This window comes from Berghia stephanieae, chromosome 5, assembly GCF_034508935.2.
Source record: "Berghia stephanieae isolate SIO BIC M18660-M18661 chromosome 5, UCSD_Bste_1.3, whole genome shotgun sequence".
NCBI classification, from domain to species: domain Eukaryota; kingdom Metazoa; phylum Mollusca; class Gastropoda; order Nudibranchia; family Aeolidiidae; genus Berghia; species Berghia stephanieae.
This window is the reverse complement of record NC_088364.1, coordinates 58,702,916-58,729,428: the sequence shown is the minus strand read 5'-3', so window position 1 is coordinate 58,729,428 and position 26,513 is coordinate 58,702,916. Positions and strand designations below refer to the sequence as shown.

Genomic DNA, 26,513 nt, shown 5'->3' with positions numbered 1-26,513 from the left:
GGTTACTGAATTTTAAATCTATATAAGTCGTGACCTCCCATGAATATCAGATTTCGACACGCTATGTAATACGGCACTCTGTAGCTGGGTTACTGAATTTTATCTATATAAGTCGTGACCTCCCATGAATATCAGATTTCGGCACGCTATGTAATACGGCACTCTGTAGCTGGGTTACTAAATTTTATCTATATAAGTCGTGACCTCCCATGAATATCAGATTTCGGCACGCTATGTAATACGGCACTCTGTAGCTGGGTTACTGAATTTTAAATCTATATAAGTCGTGACCTCCCATGAATATCAGATTTCGGCACGCTATGTAATACGGCACTCTGTAGCTGGGTTACTGAATTTTAAATCTATATAAGTCGTGACCTCCCATGAACATCATATTTCGGCACTCTCTGATTCTAGCACGCTTTTTGGCTTCGAGATTGTGATAGAATCCAGCATGTTGGAATGTGACGTTGATGCTGAATATACTGTATAAGAATGATCCGAACACATGTCCAATTAATCAGGATTGCTGTGTGTCCAGACACATTTCTTTTTTCTTCTCATTCGTGGTTAAAGTTTACCTTCAATTTCAATCTGAGTTGGAACGACAATTTTTGGGAATCAAAAAATCAAGTTTGTTTATTACGATCCATAACGAAAAAAATGACAATATCTTCAAATTTTAAGTTCCCATTTTGGCGGCTCAATGAGATCTGACTGTCTTAAATCCGCTTATAATTAATGGTGAAAGAAAACGTTCACATATTTTATGCTCTTGATTCAAAAGGATATCCCCTCATATAATATGTTAATGACAAGAACAAACAAACAAAAAGCTCCCAGCATAGTCCGTTCCGTCTGATTTCGAAAAAACCCCCAAATAGATGTTAATCAACATAAAATGTAAATCTGGTCCCAACGCATCTCGGGCGATTGAAATTGAGAAATGATTCCACTCTCTTGACACATCAATGTTTCAACCCATCACAATTCTTTTATTGTTTGAGTTGCAATGAACCGTTTACAAACACTCTGGTGGCAGAAACATTATAGTTCATCTCAAATTGAATGACCCCAAATAAAGCATAATTCTAGATAAAATTCTCGAGAAAGATAACAATTCCATTTCTTTTATATATTATAACACCACAAAACCATAACAGCACCTTGTATTCAATGGTAACAGACCCTCTGTCATATTGTCCTCATTGCATCCATTATCCACAGTACCGTGTACAATTATAATCACATATTTCCAAGAACCGATCTCATTTGAAGGCGTCTTTTACCTTAAGGAAAATTGACAATAATTTCATTTCAGCCACCCACAGGATAAGGGAATCCTGTTTTAATCCTACCACTTTAACCATCGGCATCTCTTTCAACACCTAACGGTTCTATTATATTTTTCCTCTAACAACAGTTAGGAAAATCGGATTTCAACAGTTCCAGTAGTAGATAGAAGGTGCACATTTTTCATGATCCCCGCTTATATAATATTACTACACAATTATTGGTCTATCTTTATACCATCACCTTTTCATTACAAAACTTTCATGTCCAAAAATTCCGTTCTTTAGAACGAACACAGTCAAGGTCACAATGATGGAGAGTGTAAAAACGATGCTGATAGACGGACGAGGACGACCGTGAGTGGCCGTATTACACCCGTCATGGTCACAGGCCTCCAAACACCCGTGGATCCTTTCCTCCTTGTCTCCGTAGAGGTAACGGATATCTCCACAGTGGCTGCCCCAGTCGGCATTGCTGCAATCTCGCACCATGATTCGAGTACCGTCCTCTGGAGGATAAGAAAAAAAGGGAGAGAATAAACCAATATGAAAAATATGACACCTCGCTATGATTTGTAAATTAATCAATATAAATTTTGTCCAGAGATTAACACTTTCCTTACGGATCATTTTCAGTATTTTCCCAAAATGGCAGGCTTACCCAGCAGAAATTTTTTTTGATTTTTAAAAACTCAAACAAGCTCTCTACAAAGCAACTTTATGTTCTTATTAATTAAACAAAGAATATTCTTCAAAGTTTGTGATGTACAACATAAATCTGATTAAGAAAAATGTATATTGTGTCATAACAAACGTGACAATTTTGCTGTAGGTGGTAAGGAGAGGGTTTAAGATCTGTGACTATAATCGCAAAATGTTGGCCACAATGTGAATCTCTGTGTATTTGACCACATTCTTTTCAGGTGTGAATTAGTTTCTGGGTCAAAACAACAAACATTAAGATTGTTGTGCGAGTTGTAGTACAAAAGGGGCAAATATCAGTTACCTACTCAATGATATTGAGATATTGGGAGAATTGATGAACATATATATTACAAGGTGTTTTAAGCACATATAAGAAAAGGCTCTGATAATTAACAAATCTATCATTATTATATGATGAGATATGACATGTTTGTACATTTATGTCGGACTAATCAATTCAATGGCTGACAGATACCATTATTTCTTTTTAATTTTTTTAGATTTTTGTTGGTCATCTCGAGCTATAGGAATGAGAGGCGAGATTGGCCTATTTCAAAGCGTGAAGAAAGCTTTTTTTCCTACCCTTAGGCATCAAGGTTCAGCTATTTATTTTACACTACAAAAAGCGCGTACAATTTTAGCATTATTCTGTTATTATCCCGCCAACAATGACAAAACCTAATTAATTGATGAAGGCATCAATAACTATATAAAGGGTAACGGGTAACAATTTTACTGGTGACGATGACGACATCGACGACGACGACCACCACGACGACGATGATGATGATGATGATATATAGATAGAGATAGATAGATAGATAGATAGATAGATAGATAGATAGATAGCTGGAATTATAGATATTTAATAGATTGATAGATAGATAATAATAAATAGATAGATAGATAGAAGATAGATAGATAGATATAGATAGATAGATAGATAGATGATGATAGATGATAGATAGATAGATATAGATGGAATGAGAGATAGATAGGATAGTAGATAGATAGATAGATAGATGAGAATAGATAGATAGATAGATAGAGAGATATAGAAGATAAGATAATAGGTAGATAGTATAGATAGATATAGATAGATAGATTGATTGATGAGATAGAATAGATAGATAGATAGATAGATAGATATGATAGATATAGATAGATAGATAAAGATAATAGTAGATGTGAATGTGATATGATAGAGATAAGATTAGAATAGATAATGATAGATAGAATAGATAGATAGTATAGATAGATGAGATAGAAAAGATAGATAGATAGATAGATAGTAGAAGATAGATAGATAGATAGATAAAATAGATAGATAGAATATGATAGATATGGTATTATAATAGGTATGGGCAGATTAATTATCATATTAACAGGATAAAACCCAGACAAGTTCATAACTTTTTCCGTCGCGTAATGTAATTAGTATTTATGAGAAACAGGATGAGGGTTCTTATCTTTAGCACGAACTTGTGAACACACATTTCTTTCCAGAAGGTGGTGATGAGGGTGATGAGGTGACGAGGTTGTTATGTTGGTATTAATGCAGCAATGTTGTCTTATGGTATGACACTCGCTTTCGGATCAGAAGGTCCTGGGTTTTTCGCATTATTGAGTCCTTGTAAAAGGCTCTTTACTCACATTCTCTCACCGCACTCAGGTGTAAAATGAGTACCTGACCGTAAACAGGATTGTCTCTGTCGAAAAAAAAATTTGTAATTTCGCCTAACAGGCGTCATGTCTCGCTCTACTCGTTAAGTGTTGCTGTTGGTCATGGACCCTTTGTAAAGCGCCTTGAGCACGTTTAGTGGATATTGTGCTATATTAAAGCTCAATTTTTAAAAAGTCACTAGTTGTTAAATGTAGGTAAGACAACAGACCATTTTTGTTTCTCGATTTGTATCTGCAAGATGAATTTTGAAAGTTAATGGAAAGAAAAAAATAGTAGAATAATCATATATTATGATAAGACTCATCAGCTTTATAAATTCATAACGTATCGTATCGTTTAAGGATAATATAGGCTTTAAAATCATTTAAATGCTCTATGAAACTTTCATGCATAGATACATAGATTCAGTTTAAAAAAAGTTTATATAAACAACATTCATTGTTGATTTGACACTTTTTTTTGACTGATTTAATCTTGTAAAATTTTTTTGCTAATATAATCAATTTATATACTCGAATATCAAGAAAAAGTCGATACTGAGCTCCGATAATGAATGAATAAATATGGCTGCTCAGTCTCTATGGACGCGTGCCGTGAATGTAATGTGGATATTACTTCGAGTATGTCAGTCTGTGAAGTTGGTGTACGCCCTCTGTATTTGGCTCCTTTTTTGAAGTAATCATCCATTGAGGTTTGTGCTGGAATATATATTTTCAACTCGTCTCTGATAAAACACATAATAATACATTTGACTAGATAACTCGTCCATATATAGATATGATGCCAAAATACAAAAAACAAACCCACCTCAAACCTGGGACTTTAAGAAAGTTTTCCATCAAACATTTTAAAATATTTGTTTGTGCGTGCGCGCGCGTGCGCGTGTGTGTGTGTATGTATCAAAGGGCGACTGTGATGTTCTTTAAGAATCCTTCCTTTCGATATACGCATGTTTGGTACGGTGAGACGTTTTCTACAATTTAATATATAATATATTTCTCTCACCTAACGTAGGGTTATTTCCCAATATCAAGAAACGGAAATAATTCATATAAATTTTTAGAAATTGACGGAATTCATAACAATGAGAGGAAACACCAACTGGTATCGATTCAAAGCAAGTACTCCCGCCGCATTGTCATACTCGTTAAACCGGAAGGTTGACGAGCACCAACGTGCTAAAAATAATGGCGTCTGTTATTTGATGGGATTTTACCAAACAAATTCATTTTTTAAAAATAGAATCATCACGGTGTCTAATCAATCTCATAATACACGTAAACCATCTCTTCATGTCAATTGTAAACACCATGCAAAATTTGTGACGATTGGTCCAGTGGTTTCGGAGCTTTTGTGTTACTAAAAATCCAATTTGGTAAATAAATAAAATAATAATAATAATAATAATAATAATAAATATATAATAATAATAATAATAATAATAATATAATAATAATAATAATAAATAATAATAATAATAATAATAATAATAATAATAATAATAATAAAATAACATAATATTAATAATTACATATATTTTATATATATATATATATATATATATATATATATATATATATATGTATTATATGATATACATGTTTACCTTAGGCTAAAATTCTTCAAGAAGAAAAGAATCAAAGAGCAAAAATAAATAAGGTCCTTCAGTACAGTAATGATTAGACTTAATTATCGCCTAAGGTGCGGACCGGCCACTGACCGAGGACTGGTCATTGCCTGGGTAATGATAATAATGGAGTATGGTTGCCGTGGTGTCCTTGTGATGATGACGTTAGTCTTTGATGACCCTTTTGTGGACAAATAATGTTCTAGACAAGATGGTGAATGAAAATATCGCGGGAAGATGAGCGCTGATGAGTGATGATGATGCACTCAATACCTATTCCTGATGATACTGAATGACAAAAGAAAATACCCTTTTAAAGATAAAGCGATCCTTCAATGCAATATGGACGATGAATAGTTTATTCCAGTTTCTTGGAATTGAAGAGACAGTAAAAATGGATTGTTACCCTTAACGTTGTTATCCTATCTTAAGGGTTAACAATCCATTTTTTACTGTCTCTTCAATTCCAAGAAACTGGAATAAACTATTCATCGTTGAGTGCAAAATTGTACCATGTAAAAGAAGATTGAAAGTGGTACCAAGCTGCTAGAAGATGTGGACTCAAACAAGGAATTAACAAAAATGTGTAGATATAACAGATTTGAAATAGAACCAAATATCCAAACACGGCCGAAGAAGACTAATTCTTATAATGGTTTCTCTCCTATGATTTGCAATATGCTTTGCATGACGTAAAGAATAAAAATGAATATAACAGCTTCGTGAACGAACAATATACCAAACACGAAACGTTTCGGGCTCAAAACCTTCTTCAGTCAATAACAAGAACAGTAACAAAACAATAACGATATTTATATTATTATTATTATTATTATAATTATTATTATAATTATTATTATCATTATTATTATTATTATTATTATTATTATTATTATTATTATTATTATTATTATTATTATTATTATTATTATTATTATTATATTATTATTATCATTATTACTATTATGAGAACTATGACGGTGGTGATAGATGGGGGCGGCAGGTGCTGGTGGTCGTGTTAATGATAATGATGGTGAGGATTAGATAATAATGATGACGGTGGTGAGGATTAGATAATAATGATGATGGTGGTGAGGATTAGATAATAATGATGATGGTGGTGAGGATTAGATAATAATGATGATGGTGGTGAGGATTAGATAATAATGATGATGGTGGTGAGGATTAGATAATAATGATGATTTGATGATCATGATGATAATGATAATGATGATAATGGAGATGATGATAATAATAATAATAATAATAATAATAATAATAATAATAATAATAATAATAATAATAATAATAATGATGATGATGATGATGATGATGATGATGATGATGATGATGATGATGATGATGATGATGATGATGGTGATGATGATGATGGTGATAATGATGATGATGATGATGATGATGATGATGATGATGATGATGATGATGATAACAATAATAATATTGACAACAACAACAACAATAATAATAATAATAATAATAATAATAATAATAATAATAATAATAATAATAATAATAATAATAAAGACGACGATGACGATGACGCCAGCTATAGCAAATCACCATGAATAGTTTATAAGGCCATTGACCTTAGTAATGTTGGCCTGAGTCTATTGTAATTATTTTGGTGGAAGCCACAGATGAAAGGTGTCGATGATGTGGCAAGATTGTCTATGACTATGATTCTATGGATTCGTGTGGTCACCGCTGCGGTCACTGGCATTATCGGTGTGGTCAGTTCTCTCGTCACCGGTGTTTGTATTAACTAATGAGGAATTAATCACTAATGAGAATTGTGGTGGTGAAGATTGTCTTTGTCATGAATGTGGAAACAGAGATGATAATGGTGATGATGATGGTGATGATGATGATGATGATGATGATGATGATGATGATGATGATGATGATGATGATGATGATGATGGTGATGATGATGGTGTTGGTGATGATGATGATGGCACTGCTGCTGACCCTGGCAGTATGATGATGTGGTTAATGATGATGATAATGATGATGCTGCTGCTGATGATGATGGTGATGATGATGATGATAATGAGGATGATGATTGTGCGTGATGATGATGATGATGATGATGATGATGATGATGATGATAATTAATAATGTCTGTGGTTGTGGTTTTGCTGGTGAAGGTGACAATAATGACGGCGAGCACTGGTTGTGTTGCGTTGTAGTTGTGGGATGCCCAAAAACTACAAGAATTTAACTCAAGTCATAGTGATACTAAGTTTACTAAGCTGCTAAAAGAAATAAACAAAAATGAACAGTATAACATCCTTAAAAAGTGAACAAAATACCAAACACGGAGGGAATCGGGCTCAAAACCCTGCTTCAGCCAATAACAAATCTAAAAATAAATACATCACTTATAAACCAGACGGATGTTTATTTCTCAGCCGTATATCTGGTTTTTTATGATGTATTTATGTGTTGTTTTTGTTGTTGTTGTTGTTGTTGTTGTTATTGACTGAGGAGCGCTCTGAGCCCAGAGTTACGTGTTTGGTATTTTGTATTCATTTATGTGTAAGAATTTAACTACACATAAAACCCAGCCTCTTATTGACTTTTGGAACTTGACACCTGGTAGAAATCATTATTATTATTAGATATTATTATTATTATTAGCTTTGCGAGTCAGAGAGCGAAAGCTATAATTACCACATTTTCCAACAACACAAAATACACAGTAAATATATGTATGTAAATATTATAACGACATCGCATTATGATTACCCATGCACTGTCAAGTCTTATCATCTCCTTTGCGAAATCTTTCAATTTCATCCAAATTATTATATTTCACCATATTATTTGTCATATTTTAATTTCAATTAACTCGATAAAAACGTAACATCCGCATCATCCTTCTGATTAAAACATGTGCATGTACTTCGAGTCTGGAGATAATTTGGTCATTTTTTTAGCAAGTTGTATTCACCATGTTATAATGTACTCTATACAATAAATATATTTTAAAAAATGTTAGCCATAAAATTCGTCCTCCAAACATCGGTCGATTAAAATGGCCCTCGTCTTGTCAAAAACTGTCTACAGACTTTTGTTGAAGACTCAGATTTAAGTTTTTGACAGGATAAACGTCATTTAATCGGTCGATATTTGAAGGAAGAGTTTTCTGACCAACATTTTTAAAATTTGGTTTTCCGCAGTACTGCAGTATGAGATCAAATTACACACCTGTAATGCGACATGTGGTTCAATGAAATACAATTTACACCGACATGACTGCTCTTAGTAAAAACTGTAAACAGGCTTCAATAGTCGTGACGTCACTTCCCTCGTAATGGCACATAGTAACTTAGTAACTGATTCTTAACTATGGGAACAATGGCGGACGCCCTTATGAAATACTTCTCCGACGAGCATGAAAGTGTATCCAGAGGAGAAAAACATTATAAATCTAATCATGTTTTGACTTTTATACATTCTGATCACACGACATGTGAAAAAGTTCTAGCCAGCACGAGGAATAAAAAGTATCGATTTTCTTTGTTTAGAACCAAGCTGCTCGTTGCTGGGCGGATGTGACATCAAACTATTGAATCCTATTATGATATTCAGATAGTCCAAAACGTATCTCAGCTGTATAAGGGTTAAAGGCAAACCATTATTATTATGTACAGACTACAACCACAACTGCTTTCCTATTTACGAATGCACGCTTTATCAACATAACCAGCGGGAAAGTTTCCTTTCAACGTTCGCACGGGAGAGGAAATGTCAGAGCTCTTTATAGATTCTATCGTACAATTTAAGTCTTTGAATGCCGTTGTATATTATTTATTATCTCCAAGATGTATGTTATAATATTATAGTCAAAATATAGACATATACATTTAATGATCGCCTATCAGGACTTCATAGCTGTTAGAAGTGCTGACGTATTATCAATTATTCTGCACTTCAGAGTGTCTGGAGCTTTCTCTGTTAACTCACTCAATCCTAGAGATTTTTGCTATTTTTCAAAATTGGAAATAATGTATTAAACATGAGCATGTACATAGATAGCTTTGTTCAACTATCATTAAAATACAAGAAACTAAAGACATTAACTTTGATGCCACGCCTATGATTTGTCTCAGAAAAAAATGCAATAAAATAGGCAAGGGGTAAAAGTAACCCGAGTAAACTACGGATATAGTCGGTTTCAGGGTTGAGTGAGTTAAACTTTGATGGTATTGTGTTAAAGCAGTAAATCTGGGGTGTTTCTTATAATTTAAGAAACCTGCCGAAACCCACCGAAACCCATAGTTTCAGGTTCACTCCCCACTGGTGTACACTTTCCTGAGCCTCAGGTTCACTCCCCACTGTTGCCTACTTCCCATAACTTTGTCGGATAATGTAGGGTTTCGTCGGGTTTCGTAAAAAAGTAATTGTAAATCTGTTGTGATATCTGAATCACCTAAATGGTAGAAAGTAATCAATGAAACAAACCCAGTACATTCACAAATATAATGGTGCTTAGGTTGGACTTTCTATACAATAGAATCGGTAAAAAACAAAAACACAAAAACGTTTTTTATGTCTCATAACAATGGACCGAACCTGAAATTTTAATTCTTTATTTTATTAAATGAGCTTTTACAAAGCGCAAAGCGCTTTACAAGGGGCCCCAGGCCAACAGCAACACTTAACATGTAGGATGGGACATGACGCCTGTTAAGCGATATTACACTTTTTCCGGACAGAGACAAAGCTGTTAACGGCCAGGTACTCATTTTACACCTGAGTACGGTGGGAGAATGTGAGTAAAGAGCCTTTTCCAAGTACTCAACTATGCGCCGAGCAATGCTCGAACCCAGGACCTTCCGATCCGAAAGCGAGTGTCATACCACTAGATCACATAGCCGCACTAACATCAAACAAACCGAAAAGGTGACCAATCCGAATAATTTCTCTTTATAGCCATAACTGAATGTTAAACGCACCCAGGACAACATTTTCAGAGACCAAAAAAAATCTTTTAAAACGCAATGTCATTGTTGCTGCTCGAAGCTCAAAGAAATATACAACAATGTGAAATTGAATGTAAGCTTCGATTTAATATGTATATGAAAACAGATAAAATGGACGTTTCGGGTTTCCCCTTTATGAAAAAAACAGGTTGAATGAAACACTACAGACGAATGAGATAATCATTTCATCCTGTTTCTTTTTTGATAAAGGGGAAACCCGAAACGTCCATTTGATCTGTTTTCGTATATTAAATTGAAGCTTACATTTAATTTCACATTGTTATTTATTAATTTTAAAAACGAAACCGTTCGCAACCCATCGTTTTGTTTTGTGAGTAATTGTTGCATCTATTAAATAAAAAAGAAAAAAGAAAATATATCACGTTTCATTCCAAAAGAATCGATATCAAGGCCTTACATCGTTATTACGCTTCGTTGATTACACAAGGTTGGTTCGTCATGGTTGAATGATAATAATATAGCAGTTACCATGGCGGCTTATATAAATATTGTATACAAAAGATAAAACAGAAAACAATATCATTATAATATATAATTTAGATAGAATGAAGTTGACATCACTCGGATCTTTGTTATTGGTTTTTTTTTTGCCATCCGCGTTTATGAGTAATTTTCACTAAACTGTATTAACCAGATTATAAGAGTTCATGGTTACACAAAGTTTTTTGTGTTATACTTCCGGATGGCAATGTTGTGAGCTTCTTAGCCAGCGCATACTATCTATAGATAGTATGCGCTTGGCTAAGAAGCTCATACCATTGCCATCCGGAAGTATAACGGACCAACACACAAAACTGTGTGTATCCATGAACGTTTATAGTCGTGTTAGTACAGTTCAGTGAGCATTACTCATAAACGCGGATGGCAAAAAAAAAAAAAAAAAAAAAAAAAAAACAATAACAAAGACCTGAGTGACGTCATCTTCGAACTATCTATAAATAGTATGCAGATGACGTCACTCAGGCCTTTGTTGTTGTTTTTGCCATCCGCGTTTGTGAGTTGTTCTCACTAAACTGTATTAACAAGACTATAAAAGTTCATGGTTACACAGAGTTTGTGTGTTGGTCCGTTATACTTCCGGATGGCAATGTTGTGAACTATAACGGACCAACACACAAACTCTGTGTAACCATGAACTTTTATAGTCTGGTTAATACAGTTTAGTGAGAACAACTCACAAACGCGGATGGCAAAAACAATAACAAAGGCCTGAGTGACGTCATCTGCATACTATCTATAGAAAAAGCCGGAGACAACAATGGAAATATGGAGACATGAAACTGATGAGCTCCTTCCGAAAGTAGGTGCTCAATGTCATACAAATACACAAAAAGCTTATAGATAGTATGCGCTTGGCTAAGAAGCTCACAACATTGCCATCCGGAAGTATAATGGACTAACACACAAAATTATGTGTAACCATGAACTTTGATAGTCTGGATAATACAGTTCAGTGAGAAGTACTCATAAACGTGGGTGGCAAAAAACAATAACAAAGACCCGATTGACGTCATCTTTGTTCTATCTATAGTCTAAGATAATTTAGTGAGAAGATATCACATCTGAATATTATAGAAAGCTGTAAAAACCGGTGTCAAATTTTTATCGTATTACATATATAAACATTATAGATAGTAACTAGTTAGAAGATGACTTCACTCAGGTCTTTGTTATTGTTTTTTGCCACCCGCGTTTATGAGTTATGTTCACTGAACTGTATTAACCTGACTATAAACGTTCATGGATACACACAGTTTTGTGTGTTGGTCCGTTATACTTCCGGATGGCAATGTTATGAGCTTCTTAGCCAAGGGCATACTATCAATAAGTGAGATGATGTTTACCGACTTGACACGACCTGACATAAATACGCATCGTCTGCTATTAAAACCCTTTTGCAACTTCAGCAGTATCGCCATTCAGTTCTTTGTGATCGTTTTTAGCCAGCCATTTTCATGAGTAGATCTCATTAAACCGAATCAATCAGACAATAAACGTTCAAGGTTACACATAGTTTTGTGTGTTGATACGTTATATCCGACTGGCGGATTGTTGTGAGTATTTTAGTTCATCGCGCAGCATCAATAGAAACTAGGATGGTCTTCTCTCACTCTGTTTAGTCTCTAATTTATATTTATATCCGTCTTCCCGCCTTCCAAATAGCTATTCACACGGCAGCAAAAGAGAAAACGACAGCTCTGTAAACTAGTTAGTCTTATGGCTTCCTGCCCATCTGCTGACCAAAGTCCCATAACTCCAATCGTATAATCTACTCTTAGTGCCTTCTTACAACCCATTTCCCTTTTCGACACCTTCTAGATCCGGTCAAGGATCCTCACTGTGTGACTATAAAAGGTCGTTATAGTGGCTATTTTTTATTGCCGAAGTGTTTTCTTTTGCCTTCTGTTCTATATTTCTTCTGTCAACTCTCTCTCTCTCTCTCTCTCTCTCTCTCTCTCTCTCTCTCTTTCTCTCTCTCTCTCTCTCGCACACACACACACACACACACACACACACACAAACACACATACATACGCACACACAAAGAAACACGAAGCATTCTCTCTCTACCTTTAAGTCCCCCCTTTGTTGTCTTTCTCTCTCTCTCTCTCCCTCTCTCTCTCTCTCTCTCTCTCCTCGTTATATATATATATATATATATATATATATATATATATATATATATATATATATATATATATATATATATATATATATAATAATATATATATATAATATGAGCTCATAAATCTGTCGATTGACGATATGGAAACCCTTTGAAACGATTAAGTGTCCTTCTTATATTATATAATATATATAGATAGTTCGAAGATGACGTCACTCAGGTCTTTGTTGATGTTTTTTGCCATCCGCGTTTATGAGTAATGCTCACTGAACTGTATTAACCCGACTGTAAACTTTCATGGATACACACAGTTTTGTGTGTTGGTCCGTTATACTTCCGGATGGCAATGTTATGAGCTTCTTAGCCAAGCGCATACTATGTATATGCTGGCCGTTTAAAGAATGAGAAATGTACGCTACCAAAATAATAATTGTTAAACCCAACCTAATGTATAGTCTATTTAACTCGAGGTGCAGACAACCCCAACTGCAAATGTTGCGATTAATCCAACCCTATTTAATTTAGTACTGCTATTTTTATCTCATGTAACTAAGTCATGCTCGAAGGCATAGAAAATTCCAATTTCCATGCTGTTAGCCCATTACATTATCACCTTGTGTTCTTGAACCCCCCCCCCCCCCCCCCCCCCCCCCCCCTCCTCCCCGACAGGGCAATCCCCAATATCTGTTCAGACATGATACTCTATTGACTTTATTTTTACGTGGATTTTTATAATAAGAGTGTCATGTTTATCGATACAACTCAAATATTTTGAAAATGGCATATGAATAGGAATTTTCTTTATAAATAAAACCCAAACAACCCCCCCCCACCCCCCCCCCAAAAAAAAAAACAAACAAACAAACAAAAAAAGCACCAAAAAAAAAAACAAACAAACAGACAAAAAAAAAAAAAACAACAAACAAGTAAACAAAACAAACAAACAAACAAAGCAAAACAAAACAAAAAAAAACCCTCTGAAAAAAACAAACAAAACAAACAAAACCAGCAAAAAACAAGTTGACCAAACTACACATCAACTGTGTGTTATGAATGTTTTCATCAATCATAATAATATTCATGATATGTTTGCGACACGGACCTTATGCCAATTAATGGGATCATTAGGCGTTATCTAAAAAAAAAAGTGATGTGAAAATATAAGTTAATCCCTCTTCAGAAAATGCAAAGTAAAACACACTCACCCTCCTACTGCCTAACAAAATAATGAATTTAACCCATAGCGTGTCTGCCTCTGTTAATGGAGCTAACTAAATAAGTGCTGTTAGTGTAGAAACTGCGACGCCAGACAGATGGGGAGTGGGAAAAGGGATGAGGAAGGAAAGATAACCCTTTTATAAAAAAAATTCAAAGTTTTTGCTTTGGGCAATATAAGCCTTTGATGCTGGGGCTTCGATGCTTTAAGGCTTAAGTATTGATGTCCGGTAGAATTTTAACAGAAAGTTGCACAAAATATGGTTGATATCGACGTGCACCGAACGCAATTATGGGCTTAATTTAACATTGTTGTAATGGACTATATTTTGCCTTCGTTTGTTTTTGTTTTTTTTGTTTTGTTTTTAAGGGTTTTACGGCACTTGCAACACATTTAGGTTATATCAGCGCCAGTAAAAAGGAAGATAATGGGATAGTAAAAAGTTCTAGAATTGCAATTAAAGCACCCAAGAAAAAGTAAGACATAGGGGAACGGGGAACAAATAAGTATCAGATGTAGATTCCAAGAGCATACCACAAATGTACTTAGTTTGAGATCACCTATAAGTGATAAGTCTCATCCGAACACAAGCACAAAATCCAACAAAGAGGAATACACTCATATGCTTACATTATACATTGAAAATAACAAATAATATGATAATACATAACAGAGAGATGATTTACAAGGAAAAAAAAATCATCTCCCAAAATAATAACTATGCATTTGACTTTATCCCTCCCAGCTCGGACTCCGGCCAGGGCCAGGACAAAACCAAGTAATCTCATTCCAAGACAAAGACAGAAAGCATGTTGGAAAACAGTAATAAGGGGATAGAAGACACAGTATGTACCCCCCTGCCCACTATGGGAGGTAAGGAACCCCACCCAGTTACCTTGGTTTATGAGTATTTCCATTACAACGTCACTATGCTCTATATTATTTTAGACTGCCTGTTAGTGATTCGTTGTCACTAAAATTTTCAATCAGACAGGTTAAAACTTACACAATTTTGAATACTGGAAAATGAATATGTTGTAAGGATTTAACATAACGCATAGCATCAAATAGAGACTGAATTAATCCCAGGTTTTGAAGCCTGAAAAAGGAAAGTGACAATGGGATTCAACAGTCTGATGTCTAGCAACCAGCAGCTTGGTTCTAAACAAAGAAAATCGGTACTTTTTATTCTTCATACTGGCTAGAACTTTTTCACATGTCATGTGATGAGAATGTATAAAAGACAAAACATGATCATATTTATAATGTTTTTCTCCTTTGGATTCATTTTTATGCTGGTCGGAGGAGTATTTCATCAGGGTATTCGCCATTGTTTCGATAGTTTAGAACCAGTTACTAAGCCACTATGCGTCATTACGAGGGAAGTGGCGTCACGACTGTTGAAGCGTATTGCATGCTACTTCCCGAATAGGAGGGGAATCTATCGCAGACTGTTTCCATCAAAATGATGATATGCGTATTGGTAAAATACTCACAGCATCCACCAGCCTGATATAACGTCCCAACACAGAAAAATGTATGGAACCTTTAACGCTTATATCATTTACTGAGAACGTATCACTAACAGGCTGTCTAAAAATAATAACAAAGAGTGGAATGACGTTAGCTTCGTTCCTTATGTTGATGCATTGTGGTTAGGTAAAACGCTCACAACATTAGCCAACCTGATACAACGTACCAACATACAAAACTATGTGTAACCTAAAACGTTTATGGTCTGATTGATACAATTTACTGAGAACTAGTACTACTTATAGATAGATCGAAGTTGACGTCACTCCGGCCTTTCTTATTTTTTTTTGCCATCCGCGTTTATGAGTAATTCTCACTAAACTGTATTAACCAGACAATAAACGTTCAAGGTTACACATAGTTTTGTGTGTTCGTCCGTTATACTTCCGGATGGCAATTTTGTGAGCTTCTTAGCCAAGCGCACAGCATCTACATTATGGTTAATTTGTTGAACCGCCATGTTTCTATCTCAAATTCACTTTTTTAGAATTCAAAGATTATTATTTGCTTGGCCTGAGTTGAGACCAAACTTTATATTACATATTGATTGGAAGGAATAAGGGAGGCCAGAACTATTCTGTCATATCCGACGAAACACATAAAAAAAAATTTGGCCAGAGAGTGTTTTTGCTTCAAATATGAATAGGGCAGACGAAATAGTGACGTCATATCTTCTACTTTTCCAGTTCCAAACTCATTGGAAATGTTTATGTAATCAGTCCTGTGGAGGACTAATTATGAGTAGGTTACATAATATTGAATCATGGGGAGGCATAACTGTTTTAGTAGCAGAATTGATCGGCAGATTCTTAAAGATTACGGGACGTAAAAGAGTCAGGATAGATAGTCTTTATTGACGAGCATGTATTTAGACTAGAAAATAAAATACCATCACTCAGAAGAAAACAGAAGATCAATTACAAAAGGTTCAGTCCTCCGGAAGAGTGGTTTTACACTTCCAATGAGATTGGAACCAGTTTTTTTCACATCACTCTTTTACTCCCTGTTGAAAAATAAAATGACCTCAACTTGTCAAAGGGGCTCAAGCACGAGACGAAATTTTGAGACTCAGGTTCCGATTTTTTTTGGTGTGTGTGTGTGGGTTTTCATTGGATTCTGATGTCACGTCCGCCCAGCAACGAGAAGCTTGGTTCTAAACAAAGAAAATTGGCACTTTTTATTCTTCATGCTGGCTAGAACTTTTTCACATGTCATGTGATCAGAATGTATAAAAGTCAAAACAAGATCAGATTTATACTGTTTTTCCTTCTCTGGATACAATTTTATGCTCGTGGGAGAAGTATTTAATAATTAATAAGGGCGTCCGCCATTGTTCCGATAGTTTTGAACCAGTTACTAAATTACAATGCGTCATTACGAGAGAAGTGACGTCACGACTGTTGAACCCTATTGAGAGTTATCTTAAGCGAACAATAACTGGAGTATTGAATATGACAACTTTAAAAAAGAATAATTTACCTACCATGGAATGTTTTGCTCTCAAATCATTCCTAAGCCAAAAACAATAAATGATTTAACCAGTTAACTGCCGTCCCCCTGGAAAGAAACGTATTTAGAAATTCAGCCAGAAATCTCGTCCTTCAAATATCGGTCGATTTAAATGACCCTCATCTTGGCAAAAACTCTCAAACCTGGGACCTCGCGAAATCCCAGGTTTGAGAGTTTTTGCCAAGATGAGGGTCATTTAAATCGATTGATATTTGGAAGTCAAGTTTTCATGCCAAAGTTTTAAATACATTTCTTTCCAGAGAGGACGGCAGTTTACTGATTAAACATTCAAACTTCACGTACAACCCAGAGGAATATTATTTCTGTCATACTCTGAACTCCCCCCCTCCCCCCCCCCCCAAAAAAAAAATAAATTACCCAACACATTAAAAAAATATCTACCAGAAAACTCGACTTTTTAATTATGTATCGATCGATTCAAATGACCCACATTTTGTCAAAAACTCTCCAAAAAAAAAAAAAACAAAAAACCAAACCTGGGATTTCTATCGGTATTTGAAAGACGAGTTTTGTGGCCAAAATTTCTAAAATGCGTTAAGTTCTTGTATTTAAATTGTTTTTTTTTTTTTTGGGGGGGGGGTGTCTTTTTTTTTTCTTTTTTTGTTTTTTTGTTTCTTGTTTTGTTTTGTTTATTTATTTTTTTCTTGGTTGTTTTTATTCTAGAGTACGGGAAATTTGAAGTATGAAACTTCCATGCCAAAATGAGAAGAATGTGTTTTGTCATAGAATGGCAACTGGTGTTGTGTGAGGTGGATTGAAGACAATGAAGCAATGCTGGATGGAATCTAGCTTAGGGCTCGGTAAACACAACCTGTGGTAAATACAATAGATTTAATCACATCCATGGCAGATTAGGTATAACATTATTGAACTCGGGATAAACTGGGACGAGAGATAATTACATTGAACAGAAACAGATTTAATACACTCACACACACACACACACACAGATGCGCACACACATATAATACACACTCATGCAGAAAGAGGGAGAAAATTAAGATAAAGATAGGGGAGGATCTCACACACACACACACCCACACACACACACACACACACACACAGACATCCCACACACAGAGAGAAAGAGAAAGAAAGAGAGAGAGAGAGAGAGAGAGAGAGAGAGTAAGGGAGATATACAGATAGATAAATAGATAAATAGATACATTGATAGATAGGATAGATGGATATATATAATATATATATATATATATATATATATATATATATATATATAATAATAAGAGAGAGAGAGAGAGAGAGAGAGAGAGAGAGAGAGAGAGAGAGAGAGAGAGAGAGAGAGAGAGAGAGAGAGAGAGAGATTGATTAAGAATATAAACGTTAGAGTTTAATCAGTTTTGTGTGTTGTTTACAACTCCTTTTGGCGGGCGGATACGTGAGCATTTTATTAAAACTCATATCACAATTCTGATCTGTATTATTGTTAAATAATTTTACGTTCAACATAATTTCCAAATTCAAGCAACTTTGTATTCACTCCTGTCTTATATTTGTGATGATTTCTTTATGGCGATTTTCATTAGCCTCGCCAGTCAGAACTGGCTATTCATTTTAAAGAACCGGATTTTATTTCTTTTATTGTTATTGTCAAAGCCACAAGATAATCCTTGCCTAACTTATCAATATATTATTATTATGGTCTAGATAGATAAGAATGTGATTTGGGTTGCAATGAAGTCACGATAAGAAATTATGAAGATGTGGATTTCAAAACATGCTATCATCTCGGTATAAATAACAATATGAAATTGAATGTGAGCTTCAATTTAATGTACGAAAACAGATAAAATGCACCTTTCGGGGTTCCCCTTTATCAACAAAACAGGATGAATGAAACACTACAGACGAATGAAATAATGTGGTAGTGGCATTGTTAACATCTTAACAAAGCAGAATAAGCAGACAAAAAATAGCATTTTTGTCCGATTGGAACTTGGATCTGACCTTTATTAATTATGGTTAAATTTCAGAACTCCCATAATATCAAGAATTTGATAACTTGCAAATACCAAAAAACTTTAATAGGATCCAAATATATCACCTAAGAAAAAATAATCAAATTCAAACATCATTTCAAGGAGTTATTGCCCTTTATTTACGTCTTCTTTCTGAATTCTTTTGGAATCTGACTTAAACTGTAAAGAAAATTATAACCTGTAATCGGTGTCCACTAGGTAACTAATGCAGAGATAACTAACTTATTCCCAGCAACAAAGATCAATCTTGGAAAGATGTCTGGCATTCCGTTCTAGACAAAAGTAAGTAGTCGTTATGGACAACTGACTGGCTGCCTTCAACAATTCGATTCATTCTTATACAAAGGATCTCATCTGAATTCCACACATGGAACTTGCCAACTTTTGACTTTTTGCAATGTAATTTTCGCTCGCTCTCTCTCTCTCTCTCTCTCTCTCTCTCTATCTATCTATCTATCTCTCTCTCTCTTTATGTCTCTTTCACTCTCTCCCCCTGCCTCTCACTATGTCTCTCTGTTTCTTCACCTATCTATCCCCCTGTCTCTCTCTCTCTAATTCTCTCTATCTCTCTCACTCTTCCCGACCCCTCCTACACCCCCCTCCCTTCTCTCTCTCTCTCTCTCAAACACACACACACATATACACACACACACACAGACTCACACTCTCACTCTATTCTTTGTTGTGTCTCCTTAAAGGCTCTTTTTGTGTTCCTTTCAATAGTTCTAACTTTTCATGAATTTCAACAAGGAATTTAGAATACATAATATGTCTCTTTTATGTCATATCTTATCTCATTTCTTATATTTCAAGGACGAGTTTTCTGGTCAACATTTTTTAATACGTGTTGTTGTCGATGTTTTCAGAGCACTATAGCATATTATGTCCGTCGTGTTTGAAACGCATCGGTGTCCAATCGGTAACTAATGCAGAGATAACTAACATATTCCCAGCAACAAAGATCAATCTTGGAAAGATGTCTGGCATTCCGTTCCAGACAAAAGTAGTCGCTATGGACAACTGACTGGTTGTCATCAACAATTCGATTCGATCTTATACAAAGGATCTCATCTGAATTCCACACATGGAACTTGCCAACTTTTGACTTTTTGCAATGTAGTTTTCTCTCTCTCCCCCTCTCTCTCTCTCTCTCTCTCTCTCTCTCTCTCTACTTCTCTCTGTCTCTCTCACTCTTCCCGACCCCCTCCCTCTCTCTCTCTCTCTCTCTCTCAAACACACACACACAAGGACACACACACACGCGCGCGCGCACACACACACACACACACACCCTCTCTCTGTCTGTCTGTCTGTCTCTCCACCTATATATCCCCCTGTCTCTCTCCCTCTACTTCTCTCTATCTCTCTCACTATCTTAGAAAAAGCTCTGTACTCATATTCTCTCAACGTACTCAATGGCCGTTAACAGCGTTGTCTCTGTCGGAATGTATTATGGCCTAACAGGCTTCATGTCTCGTCTTGAATGATTAAATGTTGCTGTTGGCTAGGGACCTTGTAAAGCGCTTTGAACATGCTCAGTCGATATTGCTCTATATAAATGATCTACTTTTTTTGTTTATTTAATTTGATGGAGGGAGGGGAGGAGTCAAAACACAATCGAATTCACCCAGGATTGATACCGATCCTTTTGCTTGCGAAGATTGTGCTCTACCATGGGGTGAAAATAGCGAGAAAAAAGAGGAGACTCCTCCAGACTGGTCATTGGGATCAAGTATCGCGGCTATGTGGTCTAGGGGTACGACACTCGCTTTCGGATCAGAAGGTCCTGGGTTCGAGCCTCGCTCGGCGCATAGTCGAGCCATTGGAAAAGGCTCTTTACTCACATTCTCTCACCGTACTCAGGTGTAAATTGAGTACCTGGCCGTTAACAGCGTTGTCTCCGTATGAAAAAAAAGTAATATCGCATAACAGGCGTCATGTTTAGTGTTGCTGTTGGCCAGGGACCCCATGTAAAGCGCTTTGAGCACGTTTAGTGGATATTGCTCTATATAAAAGCTCAATATTTAAAAAAAGTATTCGTTGTATTAACCAGTTAACGGTCGTACTATGGAAAGACATGTATTAAAACATTTGCCCCGGAAAACCCGTCCTTCATATATCGATCGGCTTAAATGACCCTCGCGAGGTCCCAGGTTTGAGAGTTTTTGCCAAGATCATCTAAATCGATCGATATTTGAATGACGAGTTTTCCGGGACACATTTTCAAATATGTGTCTTTCCATAGGACGACGGTTAACTGGTTATTTTTTTTCTTAAATAAAAAAATTAAATTCCCTTTATGCATCCGTAGGGAAATTTGTCTCTAGGGTCTATTCGAAGGGAAGACTGGAATAACGCAGGCGTCAGCTTGGGCAAGGTGACTGCTCAAGGCCACAAAGTAAAGCTCAGCGGCGGGTGATCGAACTCGTTACCGTACCGCTGAGCCACGCTGCCCCCTAATTTTACAAGGATTAGTGGTCGATTTTGACAAGTTTCATTGACATTTCAAATGTGACAGATTTTTGTTAAAGATCTGAACAAGTGGGTATGGCAGGTGCCAGACAAAGCAAAAAAGACAAATAGAAGGAAAAAAAAACCATCCCAAAAAATCGAGGGTTCACAGCATAACACGCGTACCTACCCTTGTGAAGACTATAAATATTAAAAATTGTCCCAACTATCGGGAGCCTTCTATGGTGTAATGGTAGCACGTCTGACCGGTAATCGGAAGGCCTGAGGCTCGATCCCCAGTCGAGGTAGACATATTTTTTGGGATGGTTATTTTTTCTTGTACTTTTCAGTCTTGCTTTGTCTGGCACCTTTCATACACACTTGTTCAGAACTTTATCGTATACTGGTGCCTGCTCCTTAATTTCTTTAGGTTTTTGTTAATAGGTTTTGTGAAGTAGTCGTCTTACACAGGGACATTGCCTATAGATAGTATGCGCTTGGCAAAGAAGCTCACATCATTGCCATCCGGAAGTTAACGGACCAACACACACATCTATGTGCAACCTTGAACGTTCATATGTTGGTTATTACAGTTTAGTGAGAATTATTACTTATAAACGCGGATGGCAAAAATCAATAACAAAGGCCTGAGTGACGTCATCTTCGTTCTATCTATAAAACCGGTTACCTAAGCAAGCGGTAGCCTTTTGCACAAGTGGCCGTCATAACAAGTTTGACTGTAGTGTTTGCGAAATTATTATTTGTCCTGGGTTGACTACAAAGATATTGATTGGGATGAGGGCAGGACGTCGAACCATTGTGCGAGGTGGGTTGAAGACAATGAACATGGCAAGATCGAACTTAGCTTAGCGCTCAGTAAACAATCTATAAATAAAATAGACTCAATCAGCGTTATTGGACTCGGTTTAAAATGAGGTTGGGGATGATGAAATTCACAGTCAAACAATGTCCACGACAACGTAAACAGACGAGAGGAAGGAGCACTCAAAATCACGTACGTGCACACAAATACACATTCGTACAATTTGAATACACACTAGGCCTAACGCATTTTATGCTCTCCTCGGGTTTAAGTGTTAATTATTATGGGCGTCAATGATAGAGTTGAATATCAATTTTGTCAAGACAATCAACAAGAGCAAATGTTTTAAAATTGCTATAACATCACGATGTTTGAAATTGAAAGGTCGAAAATTCACTGGATCATCTTTAAATGACGATTCCCTGGTAAAAATTTCCTCGCCCTATTTTTTTTTCTTTTAGACCAAATATTGACAGAAAGAAAAAAATAACGTATGACTTGAGCAGCTTAAAAGATATTGAGGATCACAAAAGCATAATATAATATCATGTCTAATGCTCAAAGTGTGACTAGTTCAAGAGAACATTTCTTAGAATATTGTATTCCCGATTCCTTCAACCGCTTTCTTTTCATAAAAAACAATCCTTTATCTACTTATATAATTTCACTTTTACTTCAAAGAAGAATTTTGTGATGCATTCTGTTTTATGGACAAACTAGATTAGAATCACACTTTAGGCCATGTACTAATTTTACACATGAGTACGGTGAGAGAATGTGAGTAAAGAGCCTTCTCCAAGGACTAAACTATGCGCCGAGCGAGGCTCGAACCCAGGACCTTACGATCCGAAAGCGAGTGTCATACAACTAGACCACATAGCCGCAGTTAACTGGTTAATAGCGATGAAGTATTCTGACAGAGTTTCCAAAGCTACTTGTTAAAGTAGTTGGAAGGTGAAAATTTTGAATTTGCATAATTTTTATTTCATTTTCTGAAAGAATATGCTCACCAGAGCATTTTAATCTTTATTTGAAGTAAATAGAGTGATTTTTCATGAAGTTATGGTCAGATTTATGAGAAAGGTATATTATCATTTTTTGGTCAGTATCAGGAATTCAGTTTACGAAGGCCACCGTTTGATACATCCGCCATTCTCTGTGGTATCGAACTGGAGAGAGTGTCACTTTGCCCGAGCTCAAGTCGTCCTGGTCTCACATCGACCCAGAGGTTCTTAACACTTGAAGAGCATTTTAAAAATCCTCCCGTAAGGATGAAAAAATAAAGAGAGAAAAATATGCTTGTCTTGATTATGATGTTATTTCTTATGAATGAAACATGAAAGAAAATTGATTAAATAGGCGACAGATCTTTTATTATCATAACCATTTATTTATGATGATAATATCCTTCTTTGCTGATTCTCTACCATTGCATCCCACAGCGAACATCAATACCCATATCAAAGATAACCATTTATAAATCATGGAGTCACCATTGAAAACCAGCATCAATCCTCATTGATTTCTTAGAATATTGTATTACCAATTTTATTCCTACATGCTCTTTTCTTTTCACATGAATATTGTCTTGTTTCTGTATTCATAGACTTTTTTGTTGTTGGTGATATGCATTGTATTGATGCTGTGCGTTTAGGTAAAATACTCACAACATCCTCCAGCCGGAATTAATGTACCAACACACAAAACTATGTGTAACCACGAACGTATTAGTTTGATTAATATAATTTAGTGAGAACTTATCACCAAAATGACTATTTAAAAACAAGAATAAAGAGCTGAGTGGCGTCATTTTCGTCCCTTCCATTGAGGTTAAACTGGACTCGAGCCACATTTTAGGCCATTGTGTTTATTTTTTTTTTACTGAGTACAAAGAGTATAACTCCCAAAATGCTTAGTGGAAATATGTGATATTTCTGTTGATTTGGTATTCTTGTTCGATTAATTTATTTTACCAGTTCCTACATTCTTATTCTTTTCACATGAATTTTTACTTGTCCGTGGATTCAAAGACGTGTCTTGGGATTCTGATTTATGTTCTCGTATTTGTCACACGGGCATCATTTCAAGGATAAGCTCTATAAAGTTCACTAGACCGCCTAGGGATTCAAATACGTAGCTCAACTGGAAGAGCATAATTTAGCTCTTAAGCAAAGGGATCGATTTCGATCTCGGAGTTAAGTCGAAGTTTTCTCTGACCCTTCTGTTCATTCGGCGTCGATTGGGCCGTTGGGTCTGTCAGACCTAACGGAAAATTATAGGCAATGGACTAACATCTTATCTAGACGGTTGCAAGCAATTTTTACAGTCTGTTTGACGCCACAGAAATCGGAATAAACTCAGATTTCAGGGCTTATCATGGCGTCACTGAATAATTATTCTTTTGCCTCTTCATATGGGTAAACTGTGCAAGGTGTATTTATCGTTTCCCCGATTGGCGGGTCAAGCTCGAGTAGCTCAAAGAGAAGATTTACATGGGCGATACACGCACACGTCAACCGTATTGTGTGAAACATTTCGTTAACCTGTTATTATTTTTTATCTGTTTATATTTTTTATTTAAAAATAATTAAAGTTGTCTGGAGTGGACACTAAAACACATTTTCTTGGGAGGAATTGTATTTTAAAATAATTTGCTTTATTTATTTATTTATTTATTTATTTATTATCTATTCATTTATTCATTTATTTATTTATTTATCTAATTATTTATTTCTATCGCGCTGGTGCTGATATCATTAGTATAGCTTCGAGTATATCTCGCAGGGAAATGTAGGTCTGTATTGTAAATTGTAAGACAACCAGCTCATTGTTACATTTTGTGTGTATGTGTATGAGTGTATATAGATATATATATATATATATATATATATATATATATATATATATATATATATATATATATATCGAACAATGACCCCAAGATGGAATAATCATTTTATGGACATTGTATGCCGCTGAAGACGTGGATAGAAGCCACAGAAACATGTGTTTCGGCCATATAAGTGAGTGTATCCATTCATATTATATATATATATATATATATATAATATATATATATATATATATATATATATATATATATATATACATATATTTCAAGTATAATTTTGATCAACTTCTACAATATTGTATCAAGCATTCGCTCTCTTCAGGATTCTCGATTTCATTGGTGACTCCATGATGTATAAATTGTTATCTTTGATGTGGGTATTGATGTTCGCTGTGAAATGCAATGGTTGAGAATCGGCAAAGAATGATAAGTTGAGCACTATTATTTCATGGTTTTTGTTTATATATATATATGTGTATATATATATATATATATATATATATATATATATATATATATATATATATTTGTGTGTGTGTGTGTGTGTTTGTTTGTGTTGTGTGTAAAACAAGTAATAATGATAAAAAAAATATTATTCATGACATTTTCAGGAACTAGGTTATCTAAAATAGTTATGATTTATGCATTGTATAGAGGTGGACACTAGTGCGGGGCGGTCCTTGGCAAGCTTAAGGACCACGGTCCTACGGTCCTTGGGCAATGAAGACCGCAAGTCTTTTCGACATTGAACATTCCTGAGAGACTGTTGGAAATTCGAACCGGTTTGACCTTTGAGACCGTGGGATCGTTCATTCTTGAACCGTTAAAGACCGCTACACGATGAAAACCGTGGTCTACAGGAGTAAAACACACGGAGTAGTCACACTCATTTCAAATTGTAACCTAATTAGAGAAGAGGGGTGATGCCTTCTTTATTTGCTCACCGTACTTCATTGTTACTTCGATAATTTAATAAAATTTGAAATTTATCCCCATTAACGGAGATAATGGCATCGCCCAAGGCGTTGATCGAGTTGTTCGTGGCGTTGATACACACACGCAACTCCTACCCCCCTCCCCCCCCCCCCCCCACACACACATTAGAGGGCAGCGAGCATTGAAGTGTAAGAGAGAGACGTGAAGTTATA

At 35.6% G+C, this 26,513-nt stretch overlaps 1 protein-coding gene across 2 annotated transcripts in view; it reads right to left on the bottom strand.

Annotated features, from left to right (window-relative positions):
* Nucleotides 1-546: 546 nt before the first annotated feature.
* Nucleotides 547-26,513, bottom strand: part of LOC144973322 (uncharacterized) — a 176,329-nt gene continuing 150,362 nt past the window's right edge. For both annotated transcript variants that reach the window (XM_078915611.1, XM_078915612.1), the window contains exon 5: nt 547-1,801. In XM_078915611.1, coding sequence (XP_078771737.1) covers nt 1,533-1,801 — 269 coding nt within the window. In that variant the 3' untranslated portion in view covers nt 547-1,532. The remainder of the gene's footprint in view (nt 1,802-26,513) is intronic.